At 39.9% G+C, this 18491-nt stretch overlaps 2 protein-coding genes across 3 annotated transcripts; one reads left to right on the top strand and one right to left on the bottom strand.

Moving 5' to 3' along the window:
* Window positions 1-2163: 2163 nt before the first annotated feature.
* Window positions 2164-7446, bottom strand: LOC118418501 (39S ribosomal protein L3, mitochondrial-like). Its single transcript, XM_035824461.1, has 8 exons — window positions 7267-7446; window positions 6282-6624; window positions 5677-5784; window positions 5365-5464; window positions 4782-4842; window positions 4068-4176; window positions 3673-3750; window positions 2164-3036 (listed from the first exon to the last, which is right to left on the bottom strand). The coding sequence occupies exons 1-8, from the start codon at window positions 7365-7367 to the stop codon at window positions 2770-2772; spliced, it is 1167 nt and encodes a 388-aa protein (XP_035680354.1). The 5' UTR covers window positions 7368-7446; the 3' UTR covers window positions 2164-2769.
* A 144-nt stretch (window positions 7447-7590) lies between these two features.
* Window positions 7591-18113, top strand: LOC118418479 (unconventional prefoldin RPB5 interactor-like). Of its 2 annotated transcripts, none has more exons than XM_035824422.1 (10): window positions 7591-7816; window positions 9013-9047; window positions 9469-9547; window positions 9908-10043; window positions 10502-10605; window positions 11231-11294; window positions 12408-12597; window positions 13598-14024; window positions 14543-14836; window positions 15324-18113. In XM_035824422.1, exons 1-10 carry the CDS (start codon window positions 7745-7747, stop codon window positions 15441-15443), a joined length of 1521 nt encoding a protein of 506 aa, XP_035680315.1. In that variant the 5' UTR covers window positions 7591-7744; the 3' UTR covers window positions 15444-18113. The 2 variants fall into 2 exon arrangements, with proteins under 2 accessions (XP_035680315.1, XP_035680314.1); XM_035824421.1 differs by having other exon boundaries at window positions 13595-14024.
* The last annotated feature ends 378 nt before the right edge of the window (window positions 18114-18491 follow it).

Below are 18491 nucleotides of genomic sequence, written 5' to 3'. Positions count from 1 at the left end.
TTTAAAAGATTTGGGTTTTTTTCGCTTTCCAAGGGGTATGTCTACTCCCGCTTCATAAACCCCTCAGAGTAATCCAGCCCGGACGTACAACGTACGTGTTGGATTCCCCGAGGAAACAGTTGGAGGAACTCTTTTTTTCTAGTGATTAAAAATCAAATGTTATCCTGTCTTCACTTTTCAGTGAGGCTCGGTCACATCTGTCCTAGGCCGTCGTACGATTTTGATGTCGGCGGCCAGCAGAAACTGACCGCCGACAAGGATCGCAGACGACTTTTTCCGTAACAAGACAGTGCAGGTGTCCTGTCAGGAATGACAGGACACCTGCACCTGCGCGGTTAATCCGGCCCAAGAATGCCCTGTTTTCAGTCGTTTGACGATCGTGGGAACAAACTACAGATACCTTCACTGAACTGCCGGTCGCACTTGGGTCTACCGAAGTCCTAAATCGTCCCGAGCCAAGAGTACAGTCTGATGAAAGGCAGGTCCGGACGGTTTATATGGTTTCCCAGTGTGTCCTCATTTATACATGGTGTTGCTGATCATGGGACCTGTTGATTCTCGCATGACAATAGCGTAATTATAAGGCCATCCTTATTCGATTATATGGATGGCATCCTCTGGGCATCCCAAAACTGCTGCGAGCGTACAGTATTACAAGAACACACACACACACACACACACACACACACACACACACACACTCACAGAGTATGGCCTCTAAAAAATTCCGTCATCGTGAAATCTAAGTGTTCTGCACTAAACATAAAATGTTCAATACAACGTTACTTGACTTAGTTTTCGACAAAATCAGTTGCGGAAGAAAAATAGTCATTCTACGTCATTGGTATCCATTTATCATATTTGCTATCTTACGGTTTTGTAGCGCCTTTGTACGATTTAATGCATAGTTGCAAATATCTTTGTTTTTTATGAACGAAAGTTGATGCGCGCATGGATGTCAACCATACAATCAAGGCAATGTGGCCTAACGAAGTGGTACCACTGGTTAGACCAGTCCTGGGTCTATCATGTGCCCCATTGTTATCTCTTTACCTTCTGACCCTTCCGTCACCTCAACAGTTGAGATACAGCCAAAAATGCCCAAGAAGACCACTGAGGGAACCTGTAAAATCTGTTCTGTGTTGACTGGTGGTCACTATAGATGGGATTGTTAACTTACTGTTTGTTTGCTTCAATAAGGAAAAGTAGTCACAATAGCCTGGTGGTCTTTATGTACAAGGTGGTCATTTGTACAAGTCTGACTGTACTTAACATTGAAAGATCACACACGCACATGCACACACACACATACTCATTAAACATAGTGCTTCAGTGAAGCGAAGCTGTACTTTGTTTATGTTGTTTATGTGCTACATCACCGTGGCTATGTACAATGTCATTGCATTACTGTATAATTGTTTGAAATATCACATGCACACATGAACATGAATATGTGGTCAGCAACAGTGATATTCTATTTAAATGAATTTTTAAAATACAAAAGTCCAATGTGAGTCCACAAAAAACACCATCAAATTGTCACATGTTGTACAGATTTGTCTGTACATCGTTTTCCATACATAATGCGTGCCTTGTGGCGGTGCCACAGGGTACATATTATGTATGTAAACTGCAGTGTGCAATTATAGAAATTTCTTGTTCTGGGCACGTATAACAATAAACATGCATTTATTGATACTCATGAGGTTTGAAATTGTAAGGAAATGTTCTTTCTACACTGTGTGTAATGTGGTATACAGCAGTTGTGTAGTAGATATGATGCGAGGTAGTGTTAACTAGAAATAGGGCTGAAAAGGGCAATTAAAGACAAAACAAGTTCCATGTGGGGGGTAATTACATCTCCCTCTGACTTGCTGCATCATTACCTCCACAAAAATGGAGGAATTGCCAACAGTTGGTGTGTTTATTTGTCTTAGTGTGTGTCCGGTTATATGAACATTTCAGAGTTGCCTGAGGTGAGGCAGGAACTGTGTAGTGGGATACCTGGAGAATTGGAAGCAAAGTTGGGCTCAGGTCCAATGGTGTTGTACTTAAGAGCTAGGATGACTCATAGCTGCACTCACACAGTAATATCATGCTGTTAGAGGTACCCACTTCAGCCCAATGTACAGGTACCTTGTAACTTCATGTAGGGAAGGAGTAGTGCTTAGACTTCACTTTAATTTTAAAAAATTGAACCAAACCATTCTGTACAAGCCGAAGGTCAACGGCTCTTTAATGACCAAACTTTGGTCTTTGTCTAATCTGTGATGGTGAATTGATGGAGCTTTGACAGTTCGATACAAAAGCTTATGTTGATCATAGAAGGATTGTCCTGTGTTATCATCTATATGATACGAAAATGAACAAAGACTGACATTACAATTATGCAACTGAAGTAAGATTGTTTGGCCTTAAACTAAGGCCACAGCAGGTAAATTTTATTATGTGTTGATTTTTGTCTGACTTATAAATAAAAAAAAACAATTTTGTTCCACACATCCTGGAATATACTTGTGAAAGTCATCCTTTTTTTAGTGTGGTAACTTTGAGTGTAATTGTACTGGTACTAGGCTACCACACTAGTGTCACTTTCTGCACTTTTTGAATACAGAAATAAAAGACGTGTTAGCTGTAATACCACATTTGGTGGTATTACAGCTAATCTAATCTAGGCATTCTTACTTTTTGCACTGTTGTAAAAGTACTAGTATGTAATTCATAAAATTTACTTGCTGTGGCCTAAGTAAAGCAATTCCAGGCTCATTTCTACTTCTTTTTTCCCTCAGCAGTTTCGAATACTATCGATGGATCGTCAAAACGGAACAGCTCATCATCGTACAGGTCCTCTTCCAGTTCCCCTTCCTCCTCCTCAAAGTATGTGGGGAAGGGCAGGCTGCCCAGGTGGTCCTCCAGCCGCTTCCTGTGCTTGGACTTGTACAGGATGGAGTCGTACACCTTGACCCAGCCGTCGTTGTGGCCAGGGACTTGACCGTTCACGTACAGGATGTTGTGTTTGGTGTTGACTCTCCAGATCTGGAACAGACAAGATGCACTTGAGAAAACATAAAGGGTGATTGTATGGTAAAAGGCAGGTAAAGGTGGTCCCAAAGCCTTTTTGAGACCAAAGGGGCAGTGGCTTGTTATTCATTGTTATGTGTTATGTGTTTAGAAGTCCTGCAAAAAGGCTAAAGGACTACCTTTAACATTAGGAGTCAATAGGACATGTTATTGGAAGGCGGAGCCTATCCATCTCCTTCAATGACATTTTTGCCATCCCCCACCAAAGTCAGGTACCAATTTTTGTTGTCATTAGTGCCTTTACCAAGGACACGATGTGTAGCCAGGAATCCATCCTGTGACCTCTCTATCTTGTGTCTGCTAGCCAAGCCATTCAATCATTTGAGTGCACTGAGTCTGGTTCTAAAGTAAAGGAGTCCACTATAGGAACTAAGACAACAGGAAACTGATACAGGTACTCCTAGTCATGGACTGAAAAGTTTAATAGTGCAGTTGCTCATTTCCTCTGCCTTGCTTGGGTTGTATTTGTTGGTGAAAGTGACAAAATACAAAACAATCTGAGATTCTAGGTTAACAATATGTTGTTACTTGTCACATAGCAAAACCTTTATACATCGTGTAGATGTTTCAACTGAACCATTGGAGACTAACCTTGAGACCTCTGGTGTAACGGACAACATTTCCCATGGGTCCAGGTAGCTTGGTTCCAGGCAGGACTCTACCATGACCCTGTGGGGGGAGGAAGATGTTAAGGCGTGGTCACATTTGCCGTAGGTCATCGAACAATTCAAGTTGTTGTGGTAACATTTTCAAGCAGACTTTGAGGGAACCAACCGCTGACAAGGATCTAAGACAGCCTTTTTTTGTCACAAGACAGGGGAATGTTTGGGACCAGATCCATTAGCAGTGACACTACAGTGCAAAGTAGTACCAGTCAAGGTTGCCCAAAGGAAGGTGACGAAATGTTGGCTGTAGGAACTCCTCAGTTGTGAATTAAGAACTTTGTTATTCAAACATGAAGCCACTGGATAGATTAGAGAACTCACCGCTGTGCCGATAGCGCCAGGTCGTCTGTGGGTTTTGGTCTGTCCATGTGAGGCTGGCTGACCCTTGAACCCATGTCTCTTCATTACACCCTGGAATCCCTTATCTATACTGTGGAGGAGAAACAAGGGCAAAGTGTTATTCTTTCATCTGTCTGTATAGCCAGTATACCTGCAAAAAAATCCATTCTGCATAACATGTCAGCTTCACAGGGACACAGAGCAGCAGCTGGACATGTTCCACTGAAGGACCTGTCATGTCACTGAGGGACCTGTCACCTTTACTCCTCTGATAGCTGTCAGAAACACATTAAGGCTGTGTTAATAACATGCTGCCCAAATATCAACAATCTTGAAGTCCTATTTTAACCTTAGCACGTTTGACTGCAAATGTTATTTAAAGCTATCTAGATGAAGATGCCCCTACTGTACTTGGTGCAAAAAGTTCCAATCTTCGATAGTTCTCGCAAAATACAAATTTTTCAACACATCAATGCACTCTGGTAATTGAAGGCATCATTAAAGTTTGATGTCAATCATTTCAACAATCATTTTGTCCATCATGCATAATCTGGACATTCTCTTCTGTCTTCAATTTGTTTGGTTCAAGTGACATCCACAGTAGATCATTTTTCGTTTTCATTTTGGTGACACTAGCAACCCTGTCATTGTTCATGCAGAGTCTAGCAGATGTATTCTAAAGTATGAGAGGCTTACGTTTTTCCATACACGTCTACATACTGGCCTGGTCTGAAATGAGCTGCATACAATGGGGTACCTACATGTGCAGACATAAACACAGTAAGAATTAGACAAAGGATAGAAATTCATCTTTAGGAATATGTGCACTGGTGCACAGAAACACATGATATGAAGAATGTTGACAAAATGTAATCACAAACCTTATTGTCTGTATTCTAAACATGAATCTGGAACTCTACAGCTTACTTCATAATTTGAACAAGTTGTACAACAAAGGTTTCATTATTTTTCAGACTCTCAAATGCCAAGGATATGCTGTATACATGTACATGCATTCTTGCTATACAATAGTACCTCTACAATAATCAAAGTACACCAATGCACCAGCAATCAAAAATAGGTGCAAAGCTCCAATTTAAATGGCACAAAAGTGTGTATCCAGCATTGTGCACCCAGTATTTCCAGGCCTGAAGTTAGACACAGCAATAATGCTGGTCACTCACTACAGCATTGACAAATCAATTTCTTTGACAATCTCACTAAACCTTACAAGAACATAGTTACACTTTTCTTCTACTTGTGTACAATATTGCAGTACCTGGTTTTATAGCTGCATCCATAGAGACCTTAAACTCTGCTATCTTCCTCTTGGGTGGAATGCCAGCTTTTTCAAACATCCGCAAGTACTCCTCTGACAGCTGTCAGAAACAAATCAAGGCTGAATTAATAACATCTTGTTAAAATGGTTCAATACTTACAGTCCAGTCTTTGAGTTGACATCTTCAGAAGGCAATAGTCACCTGTCAATCTTTCCACACAAGACATAAATCTCAAGAAATAAACAATGTATCTTGATATCACTAACAAATCTATATCATGTAAAAAAAAATACTGATGTAAAGGTACTTACATAAAAGGGTGAGCATGATCTGTGTCCCAGTGTGAGCATACCCTGCTTTTTGTCTGGATCGTCACTGTCCTCGACTGGGATATACCTGATCACATGGCAGTCCTGGACCTGAACAGGGCACAGGTGAAAGAAAACCTGAGTGCATTCATTATGTTCATGAATGGATGAAACAAATCAATGAAGGAAGAGAAAGACAGAGAGTAGTATAGTATAGCATATTGAAGGCGTAATGCTTGAGACGAAGGGTAATGCTTTTTCATTAGTTGTAGCATAATGCAGCTTTGCCACGACTCATATTTTTGGCCAAGCACCCTGGAAATCTCTGCCATAGTATATATCATAGTAAATAAGTGCGTTGGTTTCTTTTACATGTACAGGTTTGAGACTATATGCTTCTTTATAACCAGGCTATATGTCACCATCCAAAAGGATGTTGCAACTCTTTTCCAGACCTGGGTGCAAAGGCGGGCCATAAGATATCAACCATATATGGCAAGTAGCACAGTGCACAGACCACTACACCACACTGTTTGTGACCACAGGGACATGAACAAAAGACTACAGCATTGATGACATGATGAGACAAAAAATACACAAGTTCTCACCTGAAGTAGTGTTACGGTGAGTCGATGCCCTGTCTTGGTCCACATCGGCATCATGCCAATCTTGGTGGCCAGAACACCTGTTCTCCTGGACTCTGGTGTCCAGGCATGTCTGGGCCAGGGCTCGTCTTTAAGCGGGCACAGTCTGGCCTGTGTTAGAGACTCCTCCTCCTCCTTGTAAGATTCCTGGATGTGCGCCATGTTCTGTGGTGTCAGCTCCTCAGCCTGCCGGTCCTCGTCAGTCCTGGTTCTGTCTGGGACGTAGAGTCTCTGAGGGAGGGGTAACCGGTCACGCCGCCTGGTGGTCATGGTTCTACATGGCAGGATGGTGGAGACTGCTGGCAGACTGTGGGGAGGAGTGGTAGACATGGGTAGTATCATTATCATTATTTCTGTTTATAGTTAATTTACAGTGCCGTGCCTTAATCTATGGCGGGTCTGCATGGAGGGATCCTGGCCATGCGACAGTAAATATCTATTTCGATTTGGAGGATTGGCAATGGTATGCTTACAAGCAAATTGATTTATTCTTGCAGTTATAAACGTTTTCAGAAAAACAAATAACCTGTTACATACAATTAAAGTGACCATTTTTGAATACCAACAGTAGAGTCCGACTACAATAAACAGTGAACTAAAAAGCCCTGACTAAGGAATCCTGACAAAAAAGAGGCATGCAGACCCTCGTCTGTAGTGTAACTTGCTACATGTTAGTGATGTTGTGGTTGCAGTGACATTTGCATGGGCTGGGATTTAATAGCTGACCCATGTCAATCAACCAAATAATGGTTTCATCGCACCCATTTCAAAACACAGGAATTATGGCTCTTGCGTGAAGCTAGAACACTATTTAAATTTACAGAAAAAGTGACATGAAAAAGCTACCCCTTCGCCCCAACACTGTCACATGTGGCAAACTTTAGATCACGATTCCTGCAAAATACAAACTTTACATCAGCATCAAAGAATGGCTGAACATTCATCTTACCAAAGTGTCCACTGTGCGTTCTCCAAAGATGCATATCTGGTGCAATTTGACCAAGTTTGTCGGGTATTTTGTACGGCACGAACTAACATGGACGCCGCCATTTCGCTTTTTCACATGACCTTGTATAACCTTTGGGTCATTACACTTTAGGTAACATATTTCGATCAAGATCAAGGTTGGTTAGAAATATATCAAATTCAAAATAATCTGAAATTGTTCAATATTTAGAACGTAGCTTTATTTTAGCCAGATATTTTGTTAAAAAAATAGCTTACAGATTTTAAATTAAGATACTCATTTCGAATCAACCCCTTCGATATAATGGACGAGCCTACACTAACCTTTGACACAGTTTGACAAACATCATCATGGCGGAAAGATAGCACATGCCATCATCTTCAACCATCTTTGTTCAACTTTCCCCGTCAAATAAGGGAGCGTTTGACCGCGGGATTTTGTTCAGTGGGTGAACAAAGCCATGGCTGAAGCAGGCAGACCGTTACAGGATGAGTTAGTGAATATCGGAAGGCTCAGAGAGGCGCAAGATGAGGTGACATGATTTTCGTTTTTCTAAACTCTTCACGCACAAACGCACTTTATCGTCATGGTGCTCTACCCGCCGGCGCGGCGGGGTGCTCTTGAAGAAGAGGCTAGGTTCCGGCTTGATTGTAACGTCTTTAAGACGTTTTGTGTGTCTTCCAATTCGTCACGTTTTATTTTTGTCCACTAGAAAGCACGACAAAAACGCTTGATGTCAAAAACGAACCGGGCCTAATTACCTCTGCTTGGAGAGTACCGGCCGGCTGTCGGGACCCCGAGTTTGGCGAGCGTTCCGCCTTCAACCTTAAAATTCTTAAGGTGTAGCGTACCCAGATTGTAACGTCACGCTATGTAGAATAAGTTATGACTCACCGGCTATTGTGTAGGGAACGTTCTACCGCTACTTTTATGCAAATTACAATAAAGTCAATAAGTACACCGGCACTTGTGATCGCTTTGTCACGTTTAAAACGACAAAGGTCAAGGTTCTTTAACATCGACAACAAATATAGAATAATGCAATGTCCCCGGTGATCTTTTTTGGACAGGTGCAAAGCCGCTGACGACCTTCTGATCATTTGTCAAGATGTTGTTTCCGACGAATGCCATGAATGCTTTGTACATGCATGCACCCCACCTCCTGTTGTTACTATTAATGATTACATGCTACTGGATGTTGAACCAAGTGGTGCTGTCGGCTGCTACTGCCTGGGCAGGGCAGGGCCAGTCATCATTGCAGTAGTAATATAGATGTCTAGGGCTCAAAATTCCCTTTTGGGAACATGTGCACGGATGCACCTAATCTGAAAATTCTGGTGCATTGAAAAGATAAGGGTGCACATTATATAAATAAAGTAGAATTTCAACCATACTGTTTCTCTTCAAAACTGTAATCTGAAATTCTATAGCTATGTTCAAATTCCTTAACAAGCCTTTATATGTAACGTTATAGGTGACTTCTGTAATTAGGTTAGTTAAGAACAATTGAATTAGAATTCTAAGATCTACTCCTTGTAAGCATGATGTCAAATATTCATTTTGTAATACTCTTATTATCCTGATTTTAATTACGAGAGACATTATGTACAGGAGACATCTTATTTATAATCAGTCAGATCAGATCATGTTATAGTTCTTCACACATGTATTTACTTTAGCAAATGATATGTATTTGTCACTTCAATTATTTCTGTCCTTACAATACAGGCAATAGAGGCATGCAAGGAGAAGATCAAGCAATGGTATGTTTGGCCTGTGAGATCATACTGAGAGAATATCCATTATCTTGAAATGTTGTTTATTTATCATTGTATGGGGGCCAGCACGCATTTTCCCCTAACTTAGTGTATAGAGCTACCTTAATTTTGATTTTACATAAGTCATAATCAGACTGCTCTGTATAATGTACAGCACAAGGGGTCGATGATGATCTACTAATTCCCCTGCAGGGTAACCCCCTTATAATAAGTTACATTGATGATGATACCAGAAAAAAAGTTCGAAGCTGGTTTATATGTAACATGCAATGACCGCTTATTAGCCAATGTTGAATGACAATTATTGATGACTGTCAGCAACTATCACTGAGATGAGGTCAACAGAAATGGCTTTTTCTGCAATATAATTGTCCCAAATACATTACAGTGGTACTTCTGTTTCCAGGAAAAAGTTCAAGTCTGATTACAATGCTGTGCAGGACAGATTAAGAACTCTACCTGATAGGATTACATATGACATAATGGTAGGTATTTCTTAATATAATCTCTTAAGTCTTGTGTAATATGCATGCATGTAGGATAATTGTCTAAAATTGATATTAAGTTAAAGAATGGCAATCTGGCATTTGATACTGATTGGGAATGTTTGAGACCTGACCTTTTACTGTAAATGCTTAATTACATTTGTACTTTTGTGGTAATTTTATTTTGCTGTCGTAGAGAAAAAGAAGTGAAAGCAGTTCACAGTTGAAACAATTCTGTAGCACTGCAGTACTCAGAAAACTTTGTTTGTGGTGTCATATGTCAATTTGCAGATCACTGAAAAAACTGAAAATAAAACCACTGGAAAAGTGAGAGTTACAATATTTGATTGACACCCGTAGGTTCCGTACGGTTCCCTGGCCTTCATGCCGGGACATCTGGTCCACACCAACGAAGTCTTGGTCCTCCTGGGGGATAACTGGTTTGTGGAGCGGTCAGCTAAGCAGGCGTGTGAGATCATAGAAAGGAGGAGAAAACGTGAGCCTGGCACCCTATATATAGTGAAAACAGAGGCATTGTGTCAGTCTGTGTGTTTGTGTGTGTCTGTAGTTGAATTTTGTAGAGTAAGAGATGGAAGATGGTGTAACTGGAGACTGGCAGGATGGGAAGGTTGGACTGATCCTGTTGGCTGTCCTCTGGTGCAGAACAATGCATAAACAGAACAATATTAGAGAGACAATTCTTAGCAAATAATGTAGCAAGATATTCACAAAATGTATTTCTCAGAGATACAATGGTTTCAATTTTTTTGTGTTCTGTAGTTTTGTCATATTCTGTAGGTAAATTGTGTAATACTACAATGTATAATGATAGGTACTGCTGCCAGGTAAGAACCACAGGTTGTGAGCAATAGTCCAATTCTATTTGGCCTATTCTGATAGGATACATCTCATTTTGTAAGTCCTATCTGAAGTTATACATGTCTCTGCCAATAGGAATCGACAACACACTTAAGGATCTTCGTAAGGAACTGGGACTGCTGGAGTCTAGAGTGGGCTACACAGAGGAACTGCAGGATGCAGCAAAGGCTTCCATTGTTGTAAGATATCTTTAACCCATCTTAAGTGAGATAAGAATGGAAATCATAAGGGGAGGGAATATGTAAAGAAAGGCATGCAGTCATTTTCCTTTGCATTATGTGTATTGTATGTGTATATGGCTTTTGATATAGTTGCAATGTAAAGAATGATATCAATTGCAATATTCCTACCTAGGCCATTCTGATTTGATTCAATGGGCACCCCAAAACTGATGAGAGCACAAACAAAGACAACTGGGCCAAAAGGAAAGTTGCCCTTCATAATGGTCAGGATGAACAAATGACTGAACACACCAAACATGGTACATGTATACCAAACAAAAAATCCTTCTTAGACTCTGGAAGAGTTTGATTTTATCATCCATTTTCCTTTTTATTCAATTTATGACATATATTTACCCATTTTGCAGCTTATTTCTATGATTTACTGTGTGCTCTAAAACTTTTAGAGGAGGACAAAAATTGATGTGCCTCCGGATGTCATCCATATAATCAAGTCAGTGTGGCCTTATTGCAAAAATGTATTTGTTTCCAATGTATCAACATGGCAAGGACAGCTACTCATTGGCTTTTGAGTATCACTTGCATGACGTATGACGTGGCTGTAATCTTTTCATTACCACAGGGTCAAGGTGAAGTTATGGAGATCAGAGAGGAGTACGTGCCAGAGAGGGATGACAAACCTACCAGTAAGTCAGGAAATCACGGCTTAAGAATGTACAATGGTCTTGCACTGTTTACTGTTGGAAGTGATTGTGATATGTAAACAAGTGTTGTAAATTGAGCAGAATCCGGTGATACTAAGTGCACCTATATGTTATGAAAACAATATATATTTGGATAGTCACTGTGAGCACAACAATCAGATGACAAGTCTGCAAGCTGTAAATGAAATTTTTGACGGAAATTGCTCAGTGTTTTCCTGACCATCGTATGATTTTTTTTAGCAATTGGGCAGTGTTCACATGTCATCAAGCCCTGTTGTATATCATAGTGTCAATTTTCATTTGAAGAATATGTGTGACCCTCTGTCAATTTTGAAATTGGGTGGCCTTCTGGCAATCAGCAAATGCAGCTGAAGCTTGTAGACTGTGTGACGGGATATTAGGCAGGAGAGGTCATCACATAACCGTTGATGTATGCATGTACATTTTGTAGTTTGTTAAGTGAAATTGGTAGTCTAACCCTTCCTCATAATCTTTGAGAAATGGGGTTACATGTACATGTAGTTTATTTAGGTTAGCTGTCTACGGGTTGAGGTGATTTATATGTGAAGTACCAAATTAGGTAGTGTTTGGCAGAGTAAACATACCAAAGGTTTTATAGCAGGACATTTGTAAACAAGTGGACTATGTTTATTTTGCCCAATTCTGCAATGTCAAACATGGCTGCAGTCCTAAGCTTTGAGTAATGTGAAGGTGACTTCTTAGAGTTATGTATTGTAGAAATTTGGCTCAAAATTGCAAATATTGTGAATCTATGAACCTCCTTTCAGACTGACATTTGCAACAAATTTTCAACATATTCAATATATCGTTCGTTATTTCAATATATTTTTCGTTCTTTCACATTTTAGCAAACTTCCCACCTGAAAATTGACGCTGGTAGGAAATTCTTTTGACACAACAAAGTTGCAGTGTCACAAAAAGGCCAACAGGGACTTTTTTTAATGTTTTCGGTCAGAGATTTTGCAATAGATAGAAATAAGTTACTTTTTTTCAATGATATGAGTACTTACTGCTGCGCCACATTAAGAATATTTTTTCGAAACTGAAGTCATATCTGACGTATCTTTCCCACAGAGAGAATAAGCCGTGTGAAGAAACCATCAGACCGTGTGGTAAAACGACCTGCAGTAAGAAAGCAGCTAACAGAAGATGATGTGCCAGTTAGTTTGCTGTCTCAGCACAAACCAATACAAACAGAAGAAGCCATTTGGGCACGGCTTGACACACTGGAGAGGCTGGAGGAAGAAGAGGATGAGATGAACAGGCAAGACGTGGTTTTATTTTTGGGAGGAACTGTTTCTGCTTATCACAGGCAAAAGTGCCTCCTGTCAGATTTTATCATTATTGCAGGTAGCCTGCAGTAGTGAATAGGGGTGAATTTGTTTATGGTCTCATTGATGAGTTCTTCTTCCCATAGACTTCTATGTTATAATTTGTGGTTTACACGGGTGCGTTCATAATGAAGCTACGTGAAATTTTAGCAGATTTTTCATTCTATGTTGAGCGCATTTACCCTATATCGTGGGAAAAAATTGCCAACGTCAAGTAGACACCAGTTCTTTTTTTATAGCGATTACAAACTACGATTAGTCAATACCCACAAAAGGCACTTTTTCGCTTCTAGTGTACTACCGCACCACTCAGAACCCAGGACTGTGTACCTCCGAACTAGCGCGCGTCTGTAAAACTTTACCTGCCAATTTCTTCAGTTACAAACAAGCTTTTACTAATCTAACTTTTGAGATCAGTTCCACTGGCTAAAAGGGAATTTCTCACCGCTAAATACACGCGTCCATGCAGCCGTTTATGTTTTGGCTCGGATCTCTTTTAGGGTACCCACTCGGAGTAATATATCAATGAGACTTTATGATACAGTTCATCAGCATTGCAGTTTGAAGTACAGCACTTGCAGAAGTTTCTGACTAATTTTGATGTGCAATACTGGTAGACAATAAATAATATATCATTTACACTAGAATGTCTGTTATTTTTACCATGCAGTACAAATTTTTTCAGGGTATAACCGTATTTCATATATACTAGAGGTGTACACTGGATAAGCAGTAAAAATATGTCACAGGTTTGTTGATCAAATTCTCTTTGCAGCCTAAAGGCTGAATTTTGAGATATGTGCTAATCACCTATGTACGTTATTTCCTATATGCCTATACTAACATGCACGGATGTTGATTTGGGAAGACAAGCTACTCGGTATAGCAGGTACTATATATCCCTTACATTGCTGTCATCCTTTACTCCAGCAGGCTCTGGTCTAGTGAGGAAGGTGAGGAGGATGAGGAGGGGTACCAGGAGGATGACGAGGATGATGGTGAGGATGACAGTGACATCAACTTCACCGACGACGACATCGCAGCCCAGATTAGGAAAGCAGAAATGAGCAGAAGATTCGAGTACGACAGTGCACACCGGGCCGCTGAGTCCGAAGCCCTACAGGAGAAGAAAAAGTCGGTCCGATGGAAGGACCAGCAGGAATTAGGGGGGGTTCAGGATTCTCTGAAAACGGAAGAAGATCCAAAAGAACAAAGGACTTCTGGGATAAAGCCACACGATGGGAAAACAGTGGCAAACATCCCTTACCCTAAGCATGTACCCTACTATGAAGATGACAGTGATGCATCAACTCCAGCAAAGATTGTGTTCCACCATACTCCACTGCCTGTCACACAGGAGGTATGTATGCTGACATTATTTGCACCCTTTTCCTTATATCAAGGTCGAGTCAAAAACTAATGCAAGTGGTTTCATAACACTAGCAGGCTCTTTTTTTCATCATATGAGTTGAATTATAGGCCTCTTAGGCAGCAGAGTTTCTGTTTTTGATACATGTGTATATTGTTTTCTGAACACGGTCACAATTTTTCAATGGTAGATAGGTCATGGACTTGCAAAAAATTGATGTAGGATCTGGGCAGCTTTTTGGAAACTGCAGCAGGAGGCAATTTTGCTTTCAGATTTGAAGGAGAATAATTGAAGGATGGGTTGATGGACACTCATACTCATAGATTGATGGTTGATATATTGAGATATTTGCAGTAGGGGGGTACTACATTTCTTGGAAAAGATTCTTGGTTTGCTTTTCATACGTGTTATTTGTCAATCTGTTAACTTTAATGGAAGTGTCAGTCCTGACATTGAGATACAGTATTCACGCTGTCTAAATATGTTTTGCTCTTTTGTTTTCCTGTCAGGACCAGGTCAACGAGAGAAATCTGCCATCAGCAGGCACGGTTACCAGCCCTGCCGACATCTACAACCTGTACCGCCAGCCAGAGTCACCCTCTCTACACACCTTCCCTGAAGGTCATCTCAACTCTGTGCCCAAGGTTACACCAGAACAGGACAAGCCAACCTCGGGCACCAAACCCAAGTCCATCCTGAAGAAAACCCCTTCAAGGGAAGAAGTAGTAGAGGTGGTGCATAATAACATGAATTCTGAGGAGGCACAGCCACAAAAGCCACCTCCTCTACCAGCGCCAAAATCAGTAAGTACAAATTGATCATGCTGCAGTATTTTCAGTATTAGTACATTAAGCACATACATTTGTCCAAAATATCAGACAGACAACAAGTATTAGCAAGGAAAGGTCAAAGATCAAGATAAATTTTATGCATAGCTCTTATGTTGTCATGTGTGTGTATCTGTTTGTCTGTCTCTAGACAGCATAACTTGAGAAGTTGTAGTAGATCTTAAAGATACTCTGTGCATTTGTAGGGGTTGGCAATAGGAAACAATTAGAATGTGTTGTGGTCATGATTTTTGGTTGGTAAAAAATGCTTGTGGTCAGGAATAGGTGACGTAAGCTTTGTCTCTCTAGCAGCTTTATTTGGAACTGCATTAGGTATTTCAGTTGAAGACTTTGCAATAGGATAAATCAATTTATTTTTGACCTATATGTTACTTTACTGAAGACCAATCTATTGGTATGTTTTACTAACAAGATGATGTTTACTCTATGTTTGCTACTCCAGGCATTTTCAGGGGAGGTTTTGGAAAAAGATGCTCATCCCACCATGAATTCAAATGTTACATCAGAGCTTCCGCCCAAGAAGGTGTCCAGGTTCAAGGCCGCTCGTCAGAAGCACAGATGATGTCATTTTTAAATGTTAGCCATTGAATCTCATCCTTCTACACAGAGCTATCCCATGACAGTACACAAATGCATTGCAGAATCATGCCCTGCTAAACTAGGGTCAGATTTTTGCTTGTATGGTATATTGGTTTTAAAAAGGAATGAGCTTGCCTTATTTGATTGCATATTTTCAATGTGGCAGACATACAATAGCATACGCTGCGGCATGCACAGAAAACCCATTTGTTTTGCAAGAGGATATCATCAGCTTTTGTTGGTATTTGGTGATTTGGTTGCTCTCTACCCAAAAATCTGACAGATTTTAAATTTGATACCTGATAAAACATGTTTGGGGCACAGAAAGGAGTGTTGCTGTTCATCTTGGTACGAAAAAGTGATTTCGCAGGAGCCAATCAGATAAACATTTAGGCAATTCTGTGATAAGCTGACACCTGGTTAGTGGCTATAGCACCACACCCCAAGAGCAAGAATCTGACCCAAGGTTTAGTGGGGCTGATTTTGTAGGGCATCCGTGTATACCTTTGGACAGCTCTGTGTAAGAGGATGTTGAAGCTTAGCTGTAAGGACTGTTATGAGTCTTGTGATCAATTCTCTGTAGCAGAATGTGATTGTTTATTTGCTGTGGCAAAGTCAAGAGAGGAAAAGATTGAATGAAGATTGTGGTCAGTTGAGTAATCTTTTCGTGGGTGTCCTCCATTTTGTACATACAGATTTTGCTGAAAGCCATGTGACCTCTGTGAAAGAAAAATGAACTTTTCTTAATGCCAGTATCTGTGCTTTGAGCCCCTAATGTGCCTTTGTCCTTGGACCTTAGTTTTGGAAAGAACATGTTCCGTCCTTGCTTTTACCAAGGAAAATGTATTTGAGATCCCTATTATATATAAAACAGCATTTGTGATACCTGTTGAAAAATCTAAAGGAAAAAAAGCTTGTTTGTCAAAAAATTTACACTAACTTACTGTTAGCACTTCTCACCTGATTGAACCAAGGATGTTATGTACATTTTGTAACATCCTTGATTGAACAAGACATCATAGCTTTAGATGTCTATATGAATTGCATTGAAGGTTTTCTCACCATGCAACAATACCAATGCCTTCATTTTCATCTAGACATCCATCAATGTATAGTTCCATGTATTGCAGCGTGTGAAGTTTGTAGGTGGTAATTATAAATGAGCTAAAGTGTGCAGATTGTACATTGTATTTGCAATGTCTATTGCTGTTGAGCTTAGGAAATGTATGTATATCATTCATTGATCATGCCATTCTATGACATAAGTGTTGGATGTCTGAGTGTGGGGAAAATGTACAATAAGGTACTGGGTCAGGGCAGTGGCTGAAGTCCAGACACATATCATAATACTTCTACCAACCATTGTCATGTCAGTTCACAGATCAAACTTTGGCACTTGTACCCTATCCTTGTTTACAGTTCACGCAAACCTAGCCTGTCCAAGGTTAAAATCAATTCTTTTGATTTTAACCTCCTTGGTTACACCATCTCACTGCCAGTGGTCATCTTTCTTAGGGACTGGTGAGTTGTGCAGGCTGCTGTACTAATGCAAACCATGTCAAAATTTAGCTAGGCCTGATTAACAGACACAGAACACCTTTGGTCAATCACTCATTAGTTTGCTACTGGATTGTTAGTTGTACAATGTACTTTTTGACTTGTGTTTACTCGGACTGTTTTGCGTGCTGTGTACATCTTGTAATGTAAAAAATCTTCTCCATTACTCAAGATATTTTTTTCAAAGAAATTTAAAAAAAATTCTGATCTGGTCAGTACAATGCTTCCATATTCAGTATTTGTCATTTCTGTACATAAAGAAATTTTCCACTACTGATTTGCTGTAAATACACATCCCAATTCTTTTCTTAGGAACTTTTTCAGATACCAATAGATTGACTGTCCTTCTTTGTCAAGTATTTTCAGCCCACCCTGGGAAGTGTAAGATAATCATTGGCATTTGTAGGTATGTGTGTTATCGAATAAGTTACAATGTGTGTAAGTCTTGATGACTATTCATGCATATTAAAAAAGATGAATGTTTGTATCAGTCATATATGCAAGAATTTCTGAAGTTGAAATGGTAAGATGAAATACCAGTCATGCTGGACATTGTGTGTGCAGATTTTCTTTACAATAAAAACTGAAGAAAAAAAGAAGTTCTGTATTTGTTTCTTTTATTTGTGAAGTGCAATTGATAAGATATATTTCACATTGCAAAAGAATGGACAATCATTGCCATATGATGAAAATTGCTACATCATATGGTTATGTCATAAAAGGGTATTGTATTCATGCCACGGTTTCAAATATAAATACATTTACAGTCTAAAAATGTTTCAACCGTTGGCTTCTGGTGGAGTACCAAAGTGGCAACTTGTATGGCACCTATATCTAAACTCTGTCTACATCATCAAAATAACTTGCAGCACTGTAAAACCTCTGAACAATGTGTTGACACCACCACAATCTTCTTTGCTAACTCCTCAGAGGTACAGAATACAGCATCTTTCTCACACTTTTTATGTATACTCGACTTGAGTGGTCTAAAATACACTGCATCAACCAAATACATGAAATAATAAAAACAATTCATTGGAAACTAAAACAAGTGGTTTAAAACATGCCCAGCCAAATTTATGACTGAAAAATAAAATCACCCTGAGATACGTGTTGTTTTGCACACGAGACTAAGGTGCATATCCCATGACTGCTTCACGTAGGTAATTATATCTCTAATGTTAGGGTGGAATGATTTCTGCATTTTCTGGAGGACATGCTTCAGAAATTCAGTGAAATTCTCATATGTCAACTACCATTCCACTTAAGTAGCTTTTCCTCAATACCACTTAGGGAGAAAAACTGTCCTGCAATCCCCTTCAGGACAGTGGCTCCCTGTGTGGGTCATCCACTGCACACACGGAGCCACTTCTTCCCATGAAAAACCTGACAACTTTACTGTTATGGGATGGACCTACAAATGAGTGAATCACCAAGTTGACACAAAGCTTATATTTTCAGAAAACCCTACTTA

Source organism: Branchiostoma floridae, chromosome 6 (assembly GCF_000003815.2).
Source record: "Branchiostoma floridae strain S238N-H82 chromosome 6, Bfl_VNyyK, whole genome shotgun sequence".
NCBI classification, from domain to species: domain Eukaryota; kingdom Metazoa; phylum Chordata; class Leptocardii; order Amphioxiformes; family Branchiostomatidae; genus Branchiostoma; species Branchiostoma floridae.
This window is presented reverse-complemented; position numbering and strand designations above follow the sequence as displayed.

What these genes read in the sequence shown, in the direction of transcription:
- LOC118418501 (XM_035824461.1), bottom strand. Translation starts at nt 7,367, where the DNA reads ATGGCGGCGTCCATGTTAGTTCGTGCCGTACAAAATACCCGACAAACT. An exon ending in CTGGCGCTATCGGCACAGCG is followed by an intron (nt 3,751 to 4,067) that starts GTGAGTTCTCTA and finishes CTCCCCCCACAG; the next exon opens with GGTCATGGTAGAGTCCTGCC. An exon ending in GTTACACCAGAGGTCTCAAG is followed by an intron (nt 3,037 to 3,672) that starts GTTAGTCTCCAA and finishes TGTCTGTTCCAG; the next exon opens with ATCTGGAGAGTCAACACCAA.
- LOC118418479 (XM_035824421.1), top strand. Translation starts at nt 7,745, where the DNA reads ATGGCTGAAGCAGGCAGACCGTTACAGGATGAGTTAGTGAATATCGGA. An exon ending in GAGGGATGACAAACCTACCA is followed by an intron (nt 11,295 to 12,407) that starts GTAAGTCAGGAA and finishes TCTTTCCCACAG; the next exon opens with AGAGAATAAGCCGTGTGAAG. An exon ending in CACTGCCTGTCACACAGGAG is followed by an intron (nt 14,025 to 14,542) that starts GTATGTATGCTG and finishes TTTTCCTGTCAG; the next exon opens with GACCAGGTCAACGAGAGAAA.